A 19,130-nucleotide genomic window follows, 5' to 3' on the forward strand; every position below is an offset into this window, starting at 1 on the left:
TCTGTTGAAGCAGCACTAAGAAAGCAACACATTACATAGGTCACAGAGAATAACACATTTTTAATCTTCCCTTTGTGCAGCAGTTGGGAAAATGTATGTTTTGGCTTCATATCAATTCCCACTTTCATCCTATCTGAACCTCAGAATTCTAGGAAAGGACACAATAATGATTCTCTTTTAAATTTATCTTTAATCGCAACACTCCCAGCAAATTCTCAAGTATCTCATTTGCTATAGCTCATGTTTTTCTGAGAGCTTCTCAGTCAGATGTTATGTGAAAATCATGCCAGCAACAAAGTTTGAAAAAAGTGAATCATAAAATGTAAAAGGCCGATAAAAAGAACCTCACATTTTAAACAAGAATCACGATTTTTAAGCCCGTGATTACGTGCCACACGTTCAAAGTATCTGGGGGGTTTGCCTTAATGATTCTTAAAGGTTTACACTGGAGACACTGGCAGTGCTGGACAGATCCTAAAAGCTTCTCCGAGCAGAAATACCGTGTGACAGACAGACTGGTCATGTCTTAAGCAACATTTCTATGACTCTAACGGACTGCTTTAAATTTCCAAGTCTTCCTTCATAACAGAGTGTAGCAGCTTACTGAACAGAAACTGATGTCATTAAGCAACAGGTGATGTGTTTCAGTGATCAAAGCCTAGATTCAACAGCAGGAGCCCATGAGTCACGTTGACTGTTGCTGTTCTAACCGCTCCTTGGGTGATTTCCAAAGCAACACATCCTTGTGCGCATGTTGTACCCAGCTCAGCCCTGTAGCTCCAATAGTTTACTCCCGAGTAGAAATCCAGCTGAAAAATTATTTTCAGAATGCCACTAAAACATTTACTGACAGAAATATTCCGCTGACACTGAGGATCCTGAAATTCTTTAAGCTCAGACTATAAACAAATAGCATTCTGATGGACTAGTCTGATGTACGAAGATGCACTCTCGCTCCATGGGAGAAAACCCCTCCACGCACAAGCCTCCTGGGGTCAAGCCAGTGGCCACAGCGAGTGCTTTTCAAGTAATGATGAGTATTTTGACAGTGCAGAGACCTCAGTCTGCTGAAGAAACCTCCAGAGTGCAAGATTAAGCTGAGAGAAAGAGAAAAATCAGGAAATAGGAGTGACTGAAGACATACCTAAGATCTTCACCATAAAACCACTTGTGCTCATTTGTTTGCTGAAGGTTAAGATGGAGAAAACATTCCTGAGCCAGGAAAACTGCCAGATGTTATTTTAATACTTACCCAACTCAGTGTTTGTCCACAATCCACAAACAAGAAAACCAGAGTATCTAGGAGCATAAAACTACTTATTTTATATACTTTGGAACTTAATCTAAGGAAGGGTCGAAGAGCTACACTGTTGGATTCTTCAGTAAACAAAATTTAGAATACTTGTATTCAAACTGCTCAGGCCTTTGGGAATACCAATGCAGTTTGACATTTTAGGTATCTGGCCATGGTTTGGCTCCACAGACTCTTCTGGCTTTCCAGAGACACCACATAGCATCCTGAAATTTTATTCTTGGAGATCACGAGTTGCTTACGACCCAGTGGGACAAACCACCTATCGGCAATCAAAAAGGCAACCGCATCGGAAAGATGTGCCAAGGTTTCCCTTCCTCTGTAGGAAGAATTTATGACCACTCAGGGTACAGTTACTCAGTTTCTTCCATGGCACAACTCAAGACTGTTTGCGCAAACCCAGAATTGATCAAATCTTGTGATAAACTCCAGCGTCTGTTCCTGCATTTACAGCTACTGCGAGAGAAGGCACACACTGTTATGCATTAGTTTCCCAAAATAGCTAACTACCAGTCTGGGTGGCTGACTGGGCTAAACAAATTGCAACCCAAGGCTCCCTCCTTAGCTTCCCCCACCCCACCCCCTATTAAAAAGAAAAATAAAAAATGTTCATATTAGAAACTAACAATTATGAAGAAAATAGTATATCCAGTTGAGAGCCAGCTATTCAGCAGACTTTTTATAAATAAATCCTGCTGCTGAGAAAGCACCAGTGCTTGTGTAACCACGTACCAGGTCCAGCAAGCACAGCTCTGCTTGCGGCCACTGGTTTCAGCGGTCAGTGTTTTGATCCCAAAGGCAAAGACAACTTTCAGTACTTTGGAAGACAGTAACACAGGCCTGGTAACATCTCCTTATGCCTGGTCTTGTGGTCTCCCAGAGACCACTTTCCCTCAGAACCAGCACTGCTGCATTTCAGCTGTGGCCCCGAGAGACACGCTACTGCTGATCAGCTCTTGGGATGAGCTGGGCTCAGGAGCCCAAGTCTTCTGCTCTTGACATCCATCGGTCTTCTGATAAGATCAGAAATGGACCCTGCAGAAAACAAGGGCATGAATGCCTACTGAATGCAGGCATCAACCTAGAAACTGAAACAAATTGAATGCAAAATTTAATACCACACTAAAGGAAATTGAATAAAGACAAACATACAACATTTATATGTGTACAGCCCCTGTTGACAACCTTCTTCATTTTGTGAAGTTGAAAGCTTATATATTTTCCTTTCTACTTAAATAATATCTTGGGCCCAAAGTCCCAGCCAGAAGCAAAGTGACATTAAACTACAGGCTTTCTGTTCACTTTCTATTTGAGAAAAGCTTCTGAGAAAGTTTTAAGACACAGTTTTTGAAGCATTCCATATTTCCCTACTTGTAGTTCACGCTTTCTACACTACAAATCTGAAATTTCAGCAGCCCACCAGAAAGGGCAGCTCAGGGAGTCAAACCCATAACATAGACTTCCAAACCTATAGCTCCTCCTGACTGAGCTCACACCTGCATGAAAGGAAGTTCAGTCCCACAAGCAAAAACTATTGGTAAGAAAAGCTCTGCCAGAAGCAGGCACCAGAGCAGACAGCAACCACACAATTGAAACTGTCAGTAACTACAAAAATAAAAGCACATCTAATATAGATCCCGCTTCACTAAGTGTGTAGTGCATCCCTTCTATTTTTCCAACATTTTTTCCAGGAAAGAAGAGACAAAATGTGGCAGCCCACTTTTAAAAGAAGAGCAGATTTAAAAACAGGAAAACAAACAAACAACCAGACAAACAAACACCAACACAACACAAAAAACACACCACACATTCATTTATGGCTCCTAAACAAAGAGACAGAAAGAAAATTTCCTCTTTCATTTCTCTAATGCACTTTTGCCTTTAAAAAAAGAAGATACTCAGAAGAAACACTGGCTTCTTCTTGCCCCGAAGTTCTGCATCCAAGGAAAAACAAAAAAATAAAAAATCAGCATCTTCCCCCAAAGATGACCCAGCTACCTCTGTGAAAGAGAGGAAAAAAAACCAAAAGAACACCTCGTGATGAAATAACATGCTAGAAAGTAGTCACACCAATGAAAGCTGTCACAGGTCTCTCTGGGAATCTGACCTCGGCCTCCGGACTGGCTCTCCCTTCGGCAACGCACAACGCTGCAGCATCAGAGGAGGCAGCTTCTGGACAAAGCTCCTTCAGGTAAAGAATAACCTCTTTGCAAAATAACATGTCACTGTCAATTTACTTTCTTCTACAGAAATATCTATACACACAGAGTCCTTCAGAAGGAGAAACAGCCAGTGCATTCTTTCAGTAGCACAGGGAGATCCTCTGGGAACTACTGAATTTATATCAGACCAGCAGGAGGTTATACACTACATTAATGTCACCTTTTGTGTGCATGGCTTTTTCTCCCGTTTTCCCAAGAGCAAAAGAGAGACAAAATATACATTAAGACCTTTGTCCTGACGTTTTTCCCAGTTTCAAATGTCCACCTGGGTCTAGCTAAAGGTAAAACAAAGCATCTTTTATTCTTCTGTTCACAAATAAGCATGGTTATTCTCTAACCTGCTACCTGGAAGTTTCTGGCCTTTTCTATAGAGAATAATTTTTTACCTGTACTTTGAACAGAGTTATTACCTTAAAGAAAGTATGACGTGTCTTTTAGCAAAGTTATTTTTTCCTTGTACCTTTTTGGCTTTTAAGAAAATGAGTCAAGTTTTATTTTTAATCATACTTTTATTACCTTTTTCCAAAAACAAGCAAAAAAACCCCTCCAACAAATCACATCCTATACTGCTACATTTACACTGTAGACCTCTTAATCTCTTATGTAAATACACATATTCTGAAATAATCTGTCTTTGGAAAAGAATGCTATTTTTACCATTCTGATGATGGATAAATCTTCATTATCAATGTAATGCTCTGAGAGAAGAGAAAAATCAATTTTCAGAGTTGTCAAATATCAAGATAAGCATACAGATTAAGTCTATTCAAATTATTTTAAACAAAAAGAAACCTCAAATGTTACAATAACTTAAGATAGTGTACTATACCACACACATAACATGGCCAAAACTGATTATTTTTGATGGACACGAGTTATCACAATTGTTTTCGATAGCAGGAAGAAAAAAATTTTTAGAAGGTTTCAAACGTTATTTGGAATATTCACTTCTTCTTGCCCATTAGTTTATCTTCATGGTTGACTGGGATTATGCCACTGCATTCTTCTGTCTTTGATACAGGATGCTTTACAAAAGCACGTCTAATTACATCAATATCACGTCCTAAATGATCCATCATGGCTGATACAATCGAAGGTGGGCCCTCTAAGTCTATCAAAAAATACCTGCAATGAGAAACATACACACAATAAAAAAAAATACCCATACTGCAACAAGATTAATTCAAGTAACTGTTCTGCGGGATTTCTTAAATGAAGCTTTCTAATTTTTTCTTACGTCTTGGTATCAGAACTGTTCGAAATAAAAGCTCAGTATTATCTTGATTTCAAATAAGAAAAGTTCAATTGAAGGAGGCTCAGCCTGAACTTTGTTGCGCAGCACTGCCTACCCAAGGAGATTAAAGAGAGCTCACTCTTGTACCTGTTCTATTCATTTCCACACTTTGATTTGAAGAGCCTTAAAAAAGAAAAAAAAAGGTAGGGTGGCACATTCATTTCAGTTACAACATGCATCCTCCTTCCTCAAATTCATGCCATTGTTTCTTTGGGGACAGATGCCGGTGTGAAACATTTCAAGCTTATATACATACAGGCACATTTCTTCCTTTGAAGTCCTATGTTGGAGTTGAATAGAAATTAAAAAAAAAAAAAAGGCAAGCAAAAGAAACCCAAGGGGATGGACTTCTCCCAAATTAGGCACATCTCTGATGTGAACACACCTTAAATTTTCAGTCCGAGGGTGGGAGCTGAAGCCACATACACACAATGATCAGTTGCGCAGTTGGTACTTGCGTATAATGTCGTGCTGACATTGGCAGGACTGAAGTGTCTTACTTCCACACAATCACAGCACGTCTAAAACACACTGCTCTAGGTAAGCACTTTGTGTCCACCACATAGCTATCTTTGACATCTACAAAGAAAAAGCCGACCGCCTTCCTACAGAATAGGGAACATTGCTCCCCAATAATATCTTGGGTCATCAAGGTTGTTTCTGCAATAAACTTCTTTGCTGAAGAACTGCACCTTCTTCAGGAGCTCAACTATAATTTCGTAAGAGGTTTTTAAAACTCCAGTACACCCAAACAAGCAAAGAAGTGTTCCGCACTTCACGAACCCCATTTCAGACAAGGGACACAACTACACGCTGCACACTAATTTAATCTCAGGTATGCAAATTCAGATCCCATCTCTTAACATTAAATGTACCTTAATTCAGTAGGAACATTATGTCTGCTTTTCCTGCAAGTTATGAGCAATCTGGTGTTAAACATTATACTAGTGACAAAAAAAAAAAAAGTAAGCTATGTCACTGGCCACCCCTCCTCCGTTGGAACGCTGTGAAGGAACCAGCCTTGTCAATGGAGCTGTAACCAGAACACTTTTTAATCGTTTTGCCTGCATTTGGCATGGTACTATCTACAGTACAGTAAAAAGACACTGCAACTGTCTCAGAAATCCTTCTGAAGATAACTAACCACCCACCACATTTCAAAGACTATCAGTAATTTAAAGGCTACATGTACAGCACAGCACTTCGCACCTAGCTATTTCATTTCAATCTTCATGCACCCTCTCACTAAAGCTCCCCTGTCCACCTAGTCCACTCAAGCACACCTCCCCGTGAAGCATCAGTATAACTTGAAAGTGATATCCCTGAGATGAAGTCATTTTACCTGAGCAGGATCAAGCATCCCGGGCTGATTTTAAAACTGTACCTACTAGAGAGGACTTTATCCTGCAAGAGGTCTGGATTCTCACTAAGTCAGCTATAGTGTGAGCATCACACTTCACAGTCCAACTTCATAAAGGTGATCTTGAACAGCAAGTCCACAAGACTAGAAGCTGAACTGGGGAGCGTGGCCAGGAAATACAGGAGATGGGGGCATGAACAATGGACACATTTGTGTTCTTCATGCCACACAGAGTTAAGTTCCATCCAACTAAATGTGTTACGTCAAAAATATTATGCACAGAGTAGACTTGTTGGGCCAGAAATGACTCAAGCAGCGTGTGCTGGATTACAGCACAGGGGTGGAAACCACCCAGGGAAAACACAGTGAAGAAGCTTCTCCTTAGCCAGACATCCTAATTCTGAAAAACTTAATAGCCACAATGCTGCTATGAAGTATTTTTCAAAAAGACCAGACTGAAGCACCGAATTCTCTTATGTGAGGGGTCTTATGACAAAAAGAAGTCTCTCTCTGCAGCCCATACTGAAGCAAAGAGTCCTCCAGAAGAGATGCCCAGCTGGTGTGGGCTGCAGCAGAACGTCACTGAAGCCAAGGGATCAGTGCCAGGTCACGTCAGCGAAGGTGCTGCTCCTCTGACAGCAACAAGGCTGACTGAGAGCTACAGGAACAATGTGCCTCAAGAAGCAACAATAATGTGCAACAAAGCTCTGGTGGGTTTGGTGCTCCTCGCAACTCCTCATAGGCTTCAACTGGGGAACAGGATTCAGCTTAATACATGTGGAAAACAGAACTGCCTAACGTTTTCCTGTATCCAGAAGTAAGAGATGCCACCCAACTAAAAGTTCGGGGACAAAAACAATTTTTAAGCTTGTAAAATTCATTAGAAATAATCCACAGCAACATCTGAAAGATGTACACCCCTTAAAAAGGGAAAGTAGTATTTTCTGTTAAAGACATTGGTAAATTTAACAGATGACTCTTAACTCTTCTCCTTGGGAAGAAGCCTTCCAAATCCTCTCGCAGTTGCACCTAACAGAAAGGAGGATGGGGGAAGAAATTCTAGCTGGTGATGCACCTCCACTTTCAGGCCCCCTTCCCTTGGCAAGACCATTCATCCATATTTCAAATCGTGCTCTTTGCTGCACCATTTTAGTCTCACAATTTCTCAAGAATTTAATCTTGTTTCTGCTTGCAAGACATATGCTGCTTTTCATTATGCTCCTAAAAAGGCAAGTGTGTGTTTTATTTTTTTTTTTCCTCCAAAGGCTGCTTTGCAACTTTGTGCTTTCTCTCACATTAGCAAAGGGTGGAAATTTCCACTGACGCACTGTTGATAACTGAAGGAGAAGGGGGGGATGGGAGGATGAGCTTTTACAGCATATCTTTATGACTCCTCGCAGAATAGGTATTTTATCTGAGGACACAAAACTGCAGTAACTGGGGACAATGTGAGTTTTCAAAAACAACCACCACTCTTCAATGTTATCAAGCAACGATTGCTTTCCTGTACCAAAAAAAGACAGAAGGAAAAGAGGGCCAGCATGAAATATATATCTATTCCTTTATTAAAGAAACAGAAGAAACTAATGGTTGCAAAAGCAATAACCAAACACAATTGACAATGCAATCCTTGAGGAGATCTGAAACCCCTTCCCCACCAAATATAAACATTTAAATCAGGCATCACAAGGCCAGGGTTTTTTTTTAACTCGCTCACTCACAATGCAGCAACCTTAATTTGAGGCAGTGATCTATGACCTAATACGCAGTGCTGTAGCTACTCTTTCTGTAGTAAACAAACACAAATCCCAGAGAGGCTTAAAGATAGGGAAAAATACAGGATTGCAAGAGGGATACCACCTCATTCTTGCAAGCAAAAATGCAAAAGCATTTAGGCTCTCTAGTAGTCGGCCGAGTCACCAGGGGAGAAATGCAGGAAAATTCCACTGATTCACTATGAGACCAGAGTTATTTTTGTCAGCCTGCTCAACTGTAAATAGAAGGATGATTTAAATACAGGAGAGCAGACTGAAACATACTAAAACAATGCATGAACCGGGAAAAAAAAAAATAATCACACAGTCTCAAAGGAGAACATACCTTCGCATATGAAGGGAAAAAAAAAAGCATTTTATCTTTTTTAACATACTCAAGCCAGAAATTGTTTGAGCCTTGAGCCTTAAGGATACTCAAATATTTTGCTTTCAAATGAACAGTCTTGGACTTCGAAAAACCCTGAAAAGCACCTGGATCAAAACTCACGTTTAAACCCTCCTAGAACAGGACTCTGTCAGCTTGGGGACCTGAGAACAGAGCACAGGTATGGAGGACTTGGAAGAGGATGTGTGGTCCCATGGTTGTGCCAAAAAAATGTCTGTACGCTTAAATTTCTCCTCTACACAGTGGCGCTTAGTTTATGTAAGCTTCCTCAGTGGAGAGGTAGAAGATAAAAAGGAAGGAAAACACTGTGACAAACAGGTAGAGGTGAAGCATTGGGCAGGGCAACAGCTTGCCTGGAGGAAAACAAGCTGAGCCACTCGCATGAGAGCAGCTGGACACTCGTTTTCAGAAAGGTAATCCTACATAAATGAAATTGGTTTGCTGCCTCAGTGATCCCTTTATCTTCGGGACCGCTGCCTTGCTCTGAAGAGAGGTAGTTTGCTTTTCTTCTCAACTCTGGTCATCGCTACCCTTCCTTAGCAGAGCAGGCAGGCAAGTTCCTGCTCAGAAGGACTCTAATTTTGTACCTGGAAGGACTAGTATACGTGTTACTTTTAGCTTTTAAAAAAACACATATGGAATAGATGGACGTCCGTTGAAAATGACAAGAACAGCAATGGGGAAGTACAGTTCAAAAGCTGGTACCTTAGTAACTAGACTGTGTCACAGCAACAATGCAAATAATTCGTAACGAGCAAGTACTCTGGGGAAAAAGACATTTTACCATCCAGTCTTCAGGAACTTCATTTGCCAAATGCTATACATAGACACCTGTTATTTAGCTAACTAAATAATGGAAATACATCTTATAGCATATAAGCATATAGCATATAAGCCTAACATATTTGGAGTATTAGAGAAGTTATGTTCACTGGGCAGCATTTGAAAATGTTATGAGTGGGCCTGAAGTTAACACAGCGAATATTCATTCTGCTTGTGCCGCTTCTCTGCTTTCTGTATAATTCACAGCTTAAAAACCACCAAAACGGCGACTGATTGCCATCCCACCAAGCCCACTTTTTAAGAGCAGTCATTGCACTTAACCAACACGCTTGCGCAAGGTCGCTACAGAATATAGCGCATCAGAAAATGATACTGGTGCCTCAACATCACCAAGTATTGCACTGTGCGATTTCTTCTAAAAAGCACCAAAATTGCAAATTGCAATCCAAATAAGAGAAGGTGAGGGGAAATTTTTTTAAAAAAACAAAAAACAACCCACACACCAACATTTCAGTATTCTGACACCTGAGGCACATGCACACTTACATACATGTACATGTGGATTTTAAGGAAAAGTAATGGTTCAATTCATCAATGAAGAAAGCCCCATCTAGTGGAAGAAGACAATCAATTTAGCAGAAAATACTACAAATGTGCACAATACTCAAATATTCAAACTGGTTTTGATCTCATCCAAGTCCATTAGAGACCCAGACCTCCTTTTTGCTGAAAAAGATCAAGATGTTCTAAAATCCGAACAGAAACAAACAGCACAGGTTGTGCATTAGCTATAAATTTAGTTCAGTGGCATTAAGAAAAGAAGTCTTGCAATCCCTTTCATCTGTTTTTCTTTCCTCCTCTTTGGTCTTCAACCACCATGAAGATCTACCTGAGTGAAGCTAAACAGGTCAGTACATTTATCTGCAGGATGCAGTCCTTTCTGCAATAGTTTGTATTTTCCTAGGGGGTGGGGACAAGAAAAGGTTGTTAAAACTTGTAAACACTCCAGAGAACAATTCTGATGAATAACTGTAATTTTACTCTTACAAATAAAACAAATAAAATTTTATCCAGACAGTGGTGGTTATTGGAAGGCACTTCAGCATCTCCTGTCCACACAGAATACCATTCTGCAAGAAGCCGCTTGTTTAAAAATAAGTTGTGTAAGTACAGTTCCTAAGCTCAGATACTTTATGGAAAAGGGAGAAGTTTGAACATGTAACGTAATTTACATGGACACGTTTCCAAAATATTCAAATCTCTTAACATGATGCACAATTACTGAAATACTCCTCTTCATAATTAACTATTTCTAGTGCACTGGGCCACCAAGACACGATGAAATGAGAGTCATGCTCCCTTGCCTGAGCACCTACTTTGGCAAAAAATGTTACGTCATGCACCACATAATGAAGGCAAAACACAAGGTGATGCCAAAGGAGGACCGACTGCTTCAGCCCCTAAACCACCCAGAGCATGTGGGAGTGATTTGTGGGAAGGCCAGGGTGGCCTCCCAGCCTTCCCCACCATAGCAGAGAGGAAGCCAGTACTGAAGTGCTTCTAGCTCCTGGGCAGCAATGGCAGCTCTGCAGGGCCTGGAAGCCAAATTGAGTTAATCATGCTGCGTTCTTGCCTCCTTACCTTGTCGTTTTCATAGAATCATTTAGGTTGGAAGAGACCCTTAAGGTCATTGAGTCTAACCATAACCTAACTCTGGCACTAAACCATGTCCCTAAGAACCTTCTCTACATGCCTTTTAAACACCTCCAGGGATGGTGACTCCACCACTTCCCTGGGCAGCCTGTTCCAATGCTTCAAAACCCTTTCAATGAAGAAATTTTTCCTATCCAATCTGAACCTGCCCTGGTGCAACTTGAGGCCCTTTCCTCTCATCCTAACACTTGCTACTTGGGAAAAGAGACCAACACCCTCCATGCTACAAACTCCTTTCAGGTAGCTGTAGACAGCGATAACGTCTCCCCTCAGCCTCCTTTTCTCCAGGATAAACAGCCCCAGCTCCCTCAGCTGCTCCTCAGACTCATTTTCCCCCATCACACAGACAAGTCCACAGCACAACTAACGTTGCAACCTGGATTTTCTGACTCCTGAATGCATCAGATGCTATCTGTATATACCCTGTGCTCCTCAGTGGGTCCTGGCAACCACCAGGGTCCCTGCACATATCCTTCAGAAAATTCCCCCTGCATGCGTGAAGATAAGCTCCCAAAATACAATTCAGCATGAACAAAAGTAAGACCTGAGTTTGCTATTTCAGAGAACAAGTGGGCTGATGAGATATCTGGGAATGAACAGCCAAACAAAAAGATTAAGAGACAAGCAAGCAAATAACAAAAGAAAATTGCCATTTTTCTAAGTCAGATTTGCAAGGGAAAAAAAAAAAACAAGGCAACGAAAAACTGGCAAATAGAACATGGAAATTGTTATGATAATCAGAATTACACGCGGTTTAGCTGGAGAACTCACAAATAAGCTAAATGAAATAATAAAAACATGGGGAGAAAGGTCTAAAAACATTACTGTATTACAGGTAGATTTAATAGGGGAAAGCACGTACACACACAAAATGAAGGGGAAGGCCACGGTGGTCTATCAGTTTACAAAACCATACTAAATCTGAGCACTGACCAGGCTGTTGCACATAATCTGTTCTACGACGGAGATAACAACAATAAGAATGGAAGCAATGTTGTGGGGCAGGAAGAAGGGAATAAAATCACTAGTGACAAATCTCTAGGGGATAGCAAGATACACACTATCCAAAACCCACTTACACCCCGGGCACTTTCTACTCCTGAAAGCCTCTGTGTCATCACTCCTTCCAGTTTAACCAATTCCTGATCTGCAAAAAGTTTGAGCCAACACCTTCCCAAAGGAGTGTCTGGATCTTATTTTCTTAAAGATCTGTTTTGGAGCCATTCTTGTACCATCTCCCCTGAAGTAAAAATAACCTACATACCAACCACATCCCCCAAACCACCTCCTTTATCTGATGCCCTGAAGCATGAAGTGTCACTAGCATATGATTAAGGGGTAGCCTGGCAAGGCCAAAGAAAACAGGTATGCCACAAAGTGCAAACCCACAGACTGTGCCACGGAGATCTATCATTTTACACGCAGTTGCAGTATTCTCCAGTTTAGCGCTGACCAAATTCACACAATAGCTCTGCAATGGCATCACCCAGCCCCAGTCTGGATGCTTTATTTGAAAGCTTCTGAATCATCTTAAGCAGCAAACAAAATCCATGGTTCAACATTCCTCGAATTCAAATATTGATACACACCTTATTTAAATCAGTTCACTTTTGCTTGTTCCAGAAATAAGCACCTCTGGACAAATGTAATACAGTATTTTAAAAACATACACCATGTTAAAAGCAATTTAAATACAACTCATTAAAAATTATAAACAAGTAGTGGCTAGTAAACAAATACTTGGCACAAATCTATTGCCCATTAGGAGATAACAGCTAGGAATCTTTCTTTACTTTCTTCCACTGTTTATTCTGAGACATGGTGGCCACGGGCAAGTCACTCAGGCTCAATGCCTCAACTAAACTTACATACCTAAACCATACTGGAATCAATGTGCCCTTGTCACATTTTATTCAGTGATAAAGTGAATAGTATTTATTACAATTTTGTGAGATGTTACTTGAATCAAACTCTTAAATACTTTAAAAGAAAAGTTCTACTATGGCAATTAATACCGTAAAGGTCAATTACTAGCTAATTCAACTTTAGTTTAAAATATCAGTAAACTAGTGATGCAAAAGTTTGATTCTTCAGACATATCCACATAGTTCCCAAAACATACTATTTTCATAATTACTTAAATGCAAAAGCTGTCAATACTAAGTCTCTAAAAAAAGTAGGGTGTTTTCTGCCAAAAGAGATGCATTTAAAAAAAAAAATCTAAATTTGTTTTAATATACCCTCTATGCACATACACCACCTGTTCAGTGAATATAATTTCCTGAGAAGAAACAAGTCAATTATGTGTATGATCTGAAGTCTTCAAAGCTGCCTGGGAGAGTAAAACTGCTCATTCCAGTGACAGCTGTGGGCCACAATCCCCTACAGCAGGCTTTGAAAAGAATCTGAGCTTTGCAGATCAATTGCAGTAAAATTCTCTTTCTCTGTGAAGTCTCCTGGATATTCTTAAATTTATAATGTGCCTATATTGCAGTATATCCAGGACAGATGATGCTGAAGCACTACAGAACTCAGAGGGACAAAATGCTTTATTAAGTAGAGAACTATCCTCCCTACTGACCTATGAATATGTATTTTCCAGTTTAATTCATTACTGTTCACTAAAGACACCACCAAAACCTGCCGAAGTCCAGCAGTAGCTTTGCTGTGCACATCACACTTCATGTGTCTTTTCACTGTATATAAAGACTTGAATTGCAGTTTAAAATGGCATTAACTAAATGGGAGAAGGATGACTACCAGGAGCACATCTTGGTTGGCCTGTGAATACCTGGCACCACCTTATCGATGGCCCTCAAGGTAAGAGACACAGCCTGCATGGCTCTGGGAGTTTTACATGGCAGCAAAACCAGGTCCCTGTGCTGGTCAGAAAGGTTGTTTTATTCTTCAGGCAAACACACCACACAGGTGTGGGGATCCCATGCCATTCTGAGTGACAGGAAGATGGCTCATGCAGCCGTCACTAGGACAAGAGCTGTTGCTAAGAGATGCTATTAAGCTGTGACCCGTGCTACGGCTATTGCATTTCACTAATTTTCATATCATTTACCAGCCAGCAGGTCCAAGTAACTAATGCATTCAGCATACATCATAAGTCTCCAACCATCTACATACTATTAGAAAATAAACTAGCTGAAGCTCTGCTAAGAATCACCTTTTTTTTAAAAAAAAAAAAAGGAAAGAAAAAAAAAAAGGCAAACAAATCTCCCCCAAAATTCGAAGCTTTGAAAGATTCAACACTCTCCCCCCAAGAGACATAGTATATTATTTGCAGTCTCACAGAAGCCCTTTCAGTTACTTCAGAAAAAGCCCAGACTAAGGAAAAGGTGACACACTCTGTACTACTTAATACATCACTGTACATCAACTTGATAAGAAAGGGAACATAGAATTAAAAATTGGCTATGAAGGAGAAAAGACCTTAGGATTTCTTAGTAAGGAACAAGTTTAATTCAGCTTAATGAGGTATCTTGAAAAGCCTTTTTTTTTTCTTTTTAACTTTGTCCTGTTAAAAAAAAAATGATTTCTTTTTACAGATGCTGAGAAGTAGAAATGACTGATTTTATAAGGTGGATCAAGAACTGACTTTTCACTTCCTATTCCTAGATTATGTTTAATATCCTGAGTAACTTATTCTCCAGCCCATATAAAATACTGGATGGTATACCAGGAAGGCAGCATACCCTGAACTGCAATCTCCCCAGCAAATTCTACAGAAATACAATTCCCCCACATTACCAGATACTGAAACTGGCTGCTGCTTCCCCTTGTAATATCTCGTTTCTCCTGAATTTGAGTTCTCCAATTAAAAGCACACAAAACAACTATTTCCTGTAGTAGCCTCTTTCAATCACTTCTCCCTTTCAAGAAGCCAAGCAGTTTAGGGGAAGGAACTGTCACATTCAAATAGAGAGAAACCAAATCCAGCGCAAGCAGAACAACTGCTGAGCATTTAGAAACACTTGAACTGGGAGGTGAAGGAGGAACAGCGACAGTGACATAAATCTGATGGCTTCCTGCCCATGTTTCAAGACACAATCGCAATCATTTGCTGCTGAAACCTTGCCTCATTCAGAACACAAAATAGATCTGCTCTGAGGACTATACAGAGAACAGATCCCCTTGTCCTGCTTATTAAGTAGCTAATCTGCTACAGTAAATGAGCTAAGATAGTTTACATGTCTGAAAGATCCCCTGGAGAAACACTTTCTATTCATCTCTGCTACACGGTTCTTGTGATGCTGGTTACTGTCTTATCCTGTCCTGGTTCCCCCATTGAAGAACCCAAGAGCTGATCTGCAGAAGCACTGCCACCCAATCCAAACAAAAACTGTCATGTGAAGTGGTGAAATGTTAGAGCGTGCTATGTACTCTAGAGAAAAAAATCTAGAATCTAAAAGTCTCAACTTCAGCATCCAAAACTAGCGGAACTTTGTTCCTCTGTCTTAGCTACCCACCTGTACAACAAGAGTAGCATCAGCTCCTTGTTCTGCTGAAGCAATTGCACAAGATTTTAAAGTTCATAAAAATGCTTATACTCCAAAAGAAGGACAAGGTAATTAGTAATTCTGTCTTGAGATAAGGCTTTGATTAGCTCCTGTGTGTAGGCAGCAGGACTTCATCATAAAACGCAAAACTGGCAGGATCAAGCCATGGTTTTGTGCTGGTTTTGGCTGGTATAGAGTTAATTTTCTTCATAGTAGCTAGTATGGGGCCATGTTTTAGATCCATGCTGGATACAGTGTTGATAACACAGGGATGCTTTAGTTATCACTGAGCAGCGCTCACACAGAGCCAAAGCCTTTTCTGCTTCTCACACCACCCCACCAGCAAGTGGGCTGGGGGTGCACAACAAGCTGGGAGGGGACACAACTGGGACAGCTGTCCCCAGCTGACCAAAGGGATATTCCACACCATATGACATCATGTTCAGCATATAAAGTTGGGGGAAGGAGGAACATTCACAGTGATGACATTTGTTTTCCCAAGTAACTGTTTCCCATGGTGAAGCCAGGCTTTCCTAGAGATGGCTGAACACCTGCCGGCCCACAGGAAGTGGTAAATGAATCCCTTGTTTTGCTTTGCTTTTGTGTGCACAGAGGGTTTTTTTAACTATTAAACTGTCTTTATCTCAACCCACAAGTTTTCTCACTTTTACTCTTCCAATTATCTCCCCCATCTCACCAGGGGAGAGTGAGCAAGCAGCTGTTTAGGGCTTAGTTGCTGGCTGGGGTTTAACCACAACGGTTTTGAATGACACCATAGAGCAGGAGTGCAAGACAGTGATGGCCACACCACCATTGCTTTCAGTTAAGTAACAGGCACATGGTGGAGATTTCCTCCCCTACCCTTTCTGTCAGCCTGCTGTAACTGGCAGCTGTCACCACTCCCACTTTGCAGGAGAATTAAGAGGTCCTCAAAAGAGGGAGTTAAAGCATGAGTCACCCCCAAGGAAATGATTCAAGAAGGGCTTCATAGAAGTTACACCTCTAGAATCACCTTCCTTTCCCCAGTGCCAAATGCCTCTCAAGGAAGACAGCAGGTAAGCAGGTTGGCCAACCATCCGATTACACACAGTTGCATTACAGGGATTAGGGGGAACGTGTCGCTAATTGTTACTTTGATTACCGCAGGCAGCCCCAGCACAGCGCAGGTTGCTTAGCAACACTTCTCAGCCCTTGTGAGAGCCAGCATCCATTTCGGTGGTAGCCTCGAGGAGCAACACCACACCGGCATCAGCGAGTGGGGGGCGCAACCCACAGCACCTTCCTCCAGCACCGCAGAGGAAGCCTGACATCCAAAATGCCAATTCACAGCTTCATTTACATTTATCATGCTTCCCATAAACCACACGGTCATCTTTAACATCCTTAATAAAAACTGTTATCAGAAACACAAGCAAGTCTTAGAGGGTACACATGGCAATTAACATTTAGTTCAGATGCATTAGAGAAAAAGAATCAATCCTGCCAATTAGCAACCAGCAGATTAAGTACAACTGTTATCAGTAAACTGATTGACTGGCTTGGAAAACGGTTACGTAAAAATGACTGAACAAAATAACATTGTTCATGTTGGGGAAAGTAGTTCTGCAGGCCTGGACTAAGGCTACTCATAACACAACAACTAAACACAAACAAAAAGCCAACACCACACAGAATAAAAGACACAAAACACTTGAAGGAGAACGCACGCATGCACGCATAGCCACACACCACCTCACTGGGATCACAGACATCACAAGTGGGCACAAGGAAGACCAAACAATGAGAGTTACATATGTACATTTATAAAGAAGCACCTAAAGGATTTTAAGTAAAAACTTATCCTACATACCCTCCTCTTCTGTGGCGCTCCTTGTGCTTGGAGATTTTGTAAGGTAGAGACTTTTCTCCCAGGTTTTCTAGGTTCCTCACAACAGCTCCTCTCTCCATAAGAGCCTCAACAGTGCGCTTCAGCACAGCTGCAGTTTCAGGCTTTAAAAGAAAACAAAAATAAAAAAAAAGAGAAAGCAGGCAATGTACACAAATCTGGTTATTCTTATTATGTGATTAGAAGGGAGACCTTTACTTGCACAGCTCAGCACTGGAAGAGATCGCTCTGTAACCCAGGAGGGCAAAGAAGAAGCAGACCTCCTCCTATGGAAGACCATTTTTAAGAACAAACAGCCAGTTCCCCTGTGAATTATGGCAGCAGCAAAGATTTCAAAGTCAGCCCCCAATAACAACAGGAAAAAGGAAATACTCAATGGATTTAACTCACCTGGTATCACTTTGGCTGACCCTTGAACAGGTGTATGTGGCAGAGAGCAATTATGAACTGCAACAGTTTTAAGTTTCCTGGACCATCAAGGCTCATTAATATTGTTAACTGTAATATTTAAAGTGAACAGTGTGGGGGAACACTAATCCATGGCTTGCTACAGAGACAACAAATAGCACCACATTAATTTTATGTGGTCATTTCAACTGCATGTGCTTAATAGATATTTGGACCCTTGGCTACATGATTGCACATCTCATTACTTTTGTACAGCCAACATCCAAGCCCTTTTAAGAGTTAAGGAACTGACACACAGTAATTAGTCTAACACACAGAGATTTCACACCTTAAAAAACAAGTTTGAGGGACAGGCAGCCAAAAAACAGTAGGTAAAACAGATGCAACTGTTCTTGCTCATTGCGTATCAGAGCTCTTTAGAGTGCTGAATCATTTCTGTAACGACGCACAACAATTTCTATGAAAATGTTAATAAAGTTCAAATCAGAATGTTTTGAAAACAACTGCAAACTTGTACACTCTCAGCAACAAGAAGTATTCTAAGAAACAGATCTCCTACAGAAAAAAATAAACTAAATGGATGTCCAAGTGAATACAAACGAGACTGTACAGCTTTATCTCCCAACTCTTGCAACATTTCACAATAAAATATATTCCCAAGTCTACCTGTCCACTGAGACAGCAACAGATGTAAATGGAAAAGTAATGAAAGAGCTGATTTTCAGTTTTATTCAGATTTTATTTTGTTAAATCTGACAACCATAATATTTTCACTGTCTCTTCTGAGCCAGAAGAGAACTTGTGAAATCCATCAAGCACCTTATGTGTGACTGAAAGTTAATTTCTTAATTCTAAGGTAGAGATGAACAACATAGCTAAGAAAATGTCCAGACCCCTAAATGGAAATTGGTGAAAAAGGTGGTACCAGAACTTCACAACATGAAATGCAGCTCATACTCTGGCATGTGAAATTTCTCTTTCATTTTCCTGAGGATACAAGGTGATATGAGAGAGCCTCCAAACGCAGAGCAAATTCAACGTACATTTGGCAACGTTGACTTCTCTTTCAAAGACCTGAAGTACAGATGGCGTGAAACGTTTTCTCGTTTCCACAGGCTAACTGCCCTGTGGCAGTCGAGACTCAGTCACAGGTTCACACTCATTGCTCCTCACTATTAATCAGAAATTTCATCTCCCCCTCTCCAGCAGCATAAACTATTTGGGAAATTTATTTTCAACACAAAGAGCCTAAACAGTTATAAGGTCAGCAAAAATGCCTGGACTCTTTTTTATAAACATATATTTAGACTGTATTGTAAAACAATTATGAGGACCACTGTCAAGGTTTAAAGTTTGTTCACATGTAAAGAAATGTCACTACCTTGACAAAATTCTTCAATGCATTAAAACTATTGTTCCTCACAACAGACAAATATTAAAGGTGTTCTCTTCTCACAATATGAAAAGTTAGGATGAAAGGATTAA

General features: G+C 40.6%; 1 protein-coding gene across 1 annotated transcript in view; it reads right to left on the reverse strand.

Annotated features, from left to right (window-relative positions):
* Positions 1 to 4,023: 4,023 nt before the first annotated feature.
* MRPS6 (mitochondrial ribosomal protein S6) overlaps positions 4,024 to 19,130 on the reverse strand; it is a 47,777-nt gene continuing 32,670 nt past the window's right edge. Inside the window, exons 2-3 of the mRNA XM_082055260.1 lie at positions 17,202 to 17,341; positions 4,024 to 4,659 (exon numbers count right to left, since the gene is read on the reverse strand). Coding sequence (XP_081911386.1) covers positions 4,479 to 4,659; positions 17,202 to 17,341 — 321 coding nt within the window. The 3' untranslated portion in view covers positions 4,024 to 4,478. The remainder of the gene's footprint in view (positions 4,660 to 17,201; positions 17,342 to 19,130) is intronic.

Source organism: Streptopelia decaocto (genome assembly GCF_964273445.1).
Source record: "Streptopelia decaocto genome assembly, chromosome: 1".
NCBI classification, from domain to species: Eukaryota; Metazoa; Chordata; class Aves; order Columbiformes; family Columbidae; genus Streptopelia; species Streptopelia decaocto.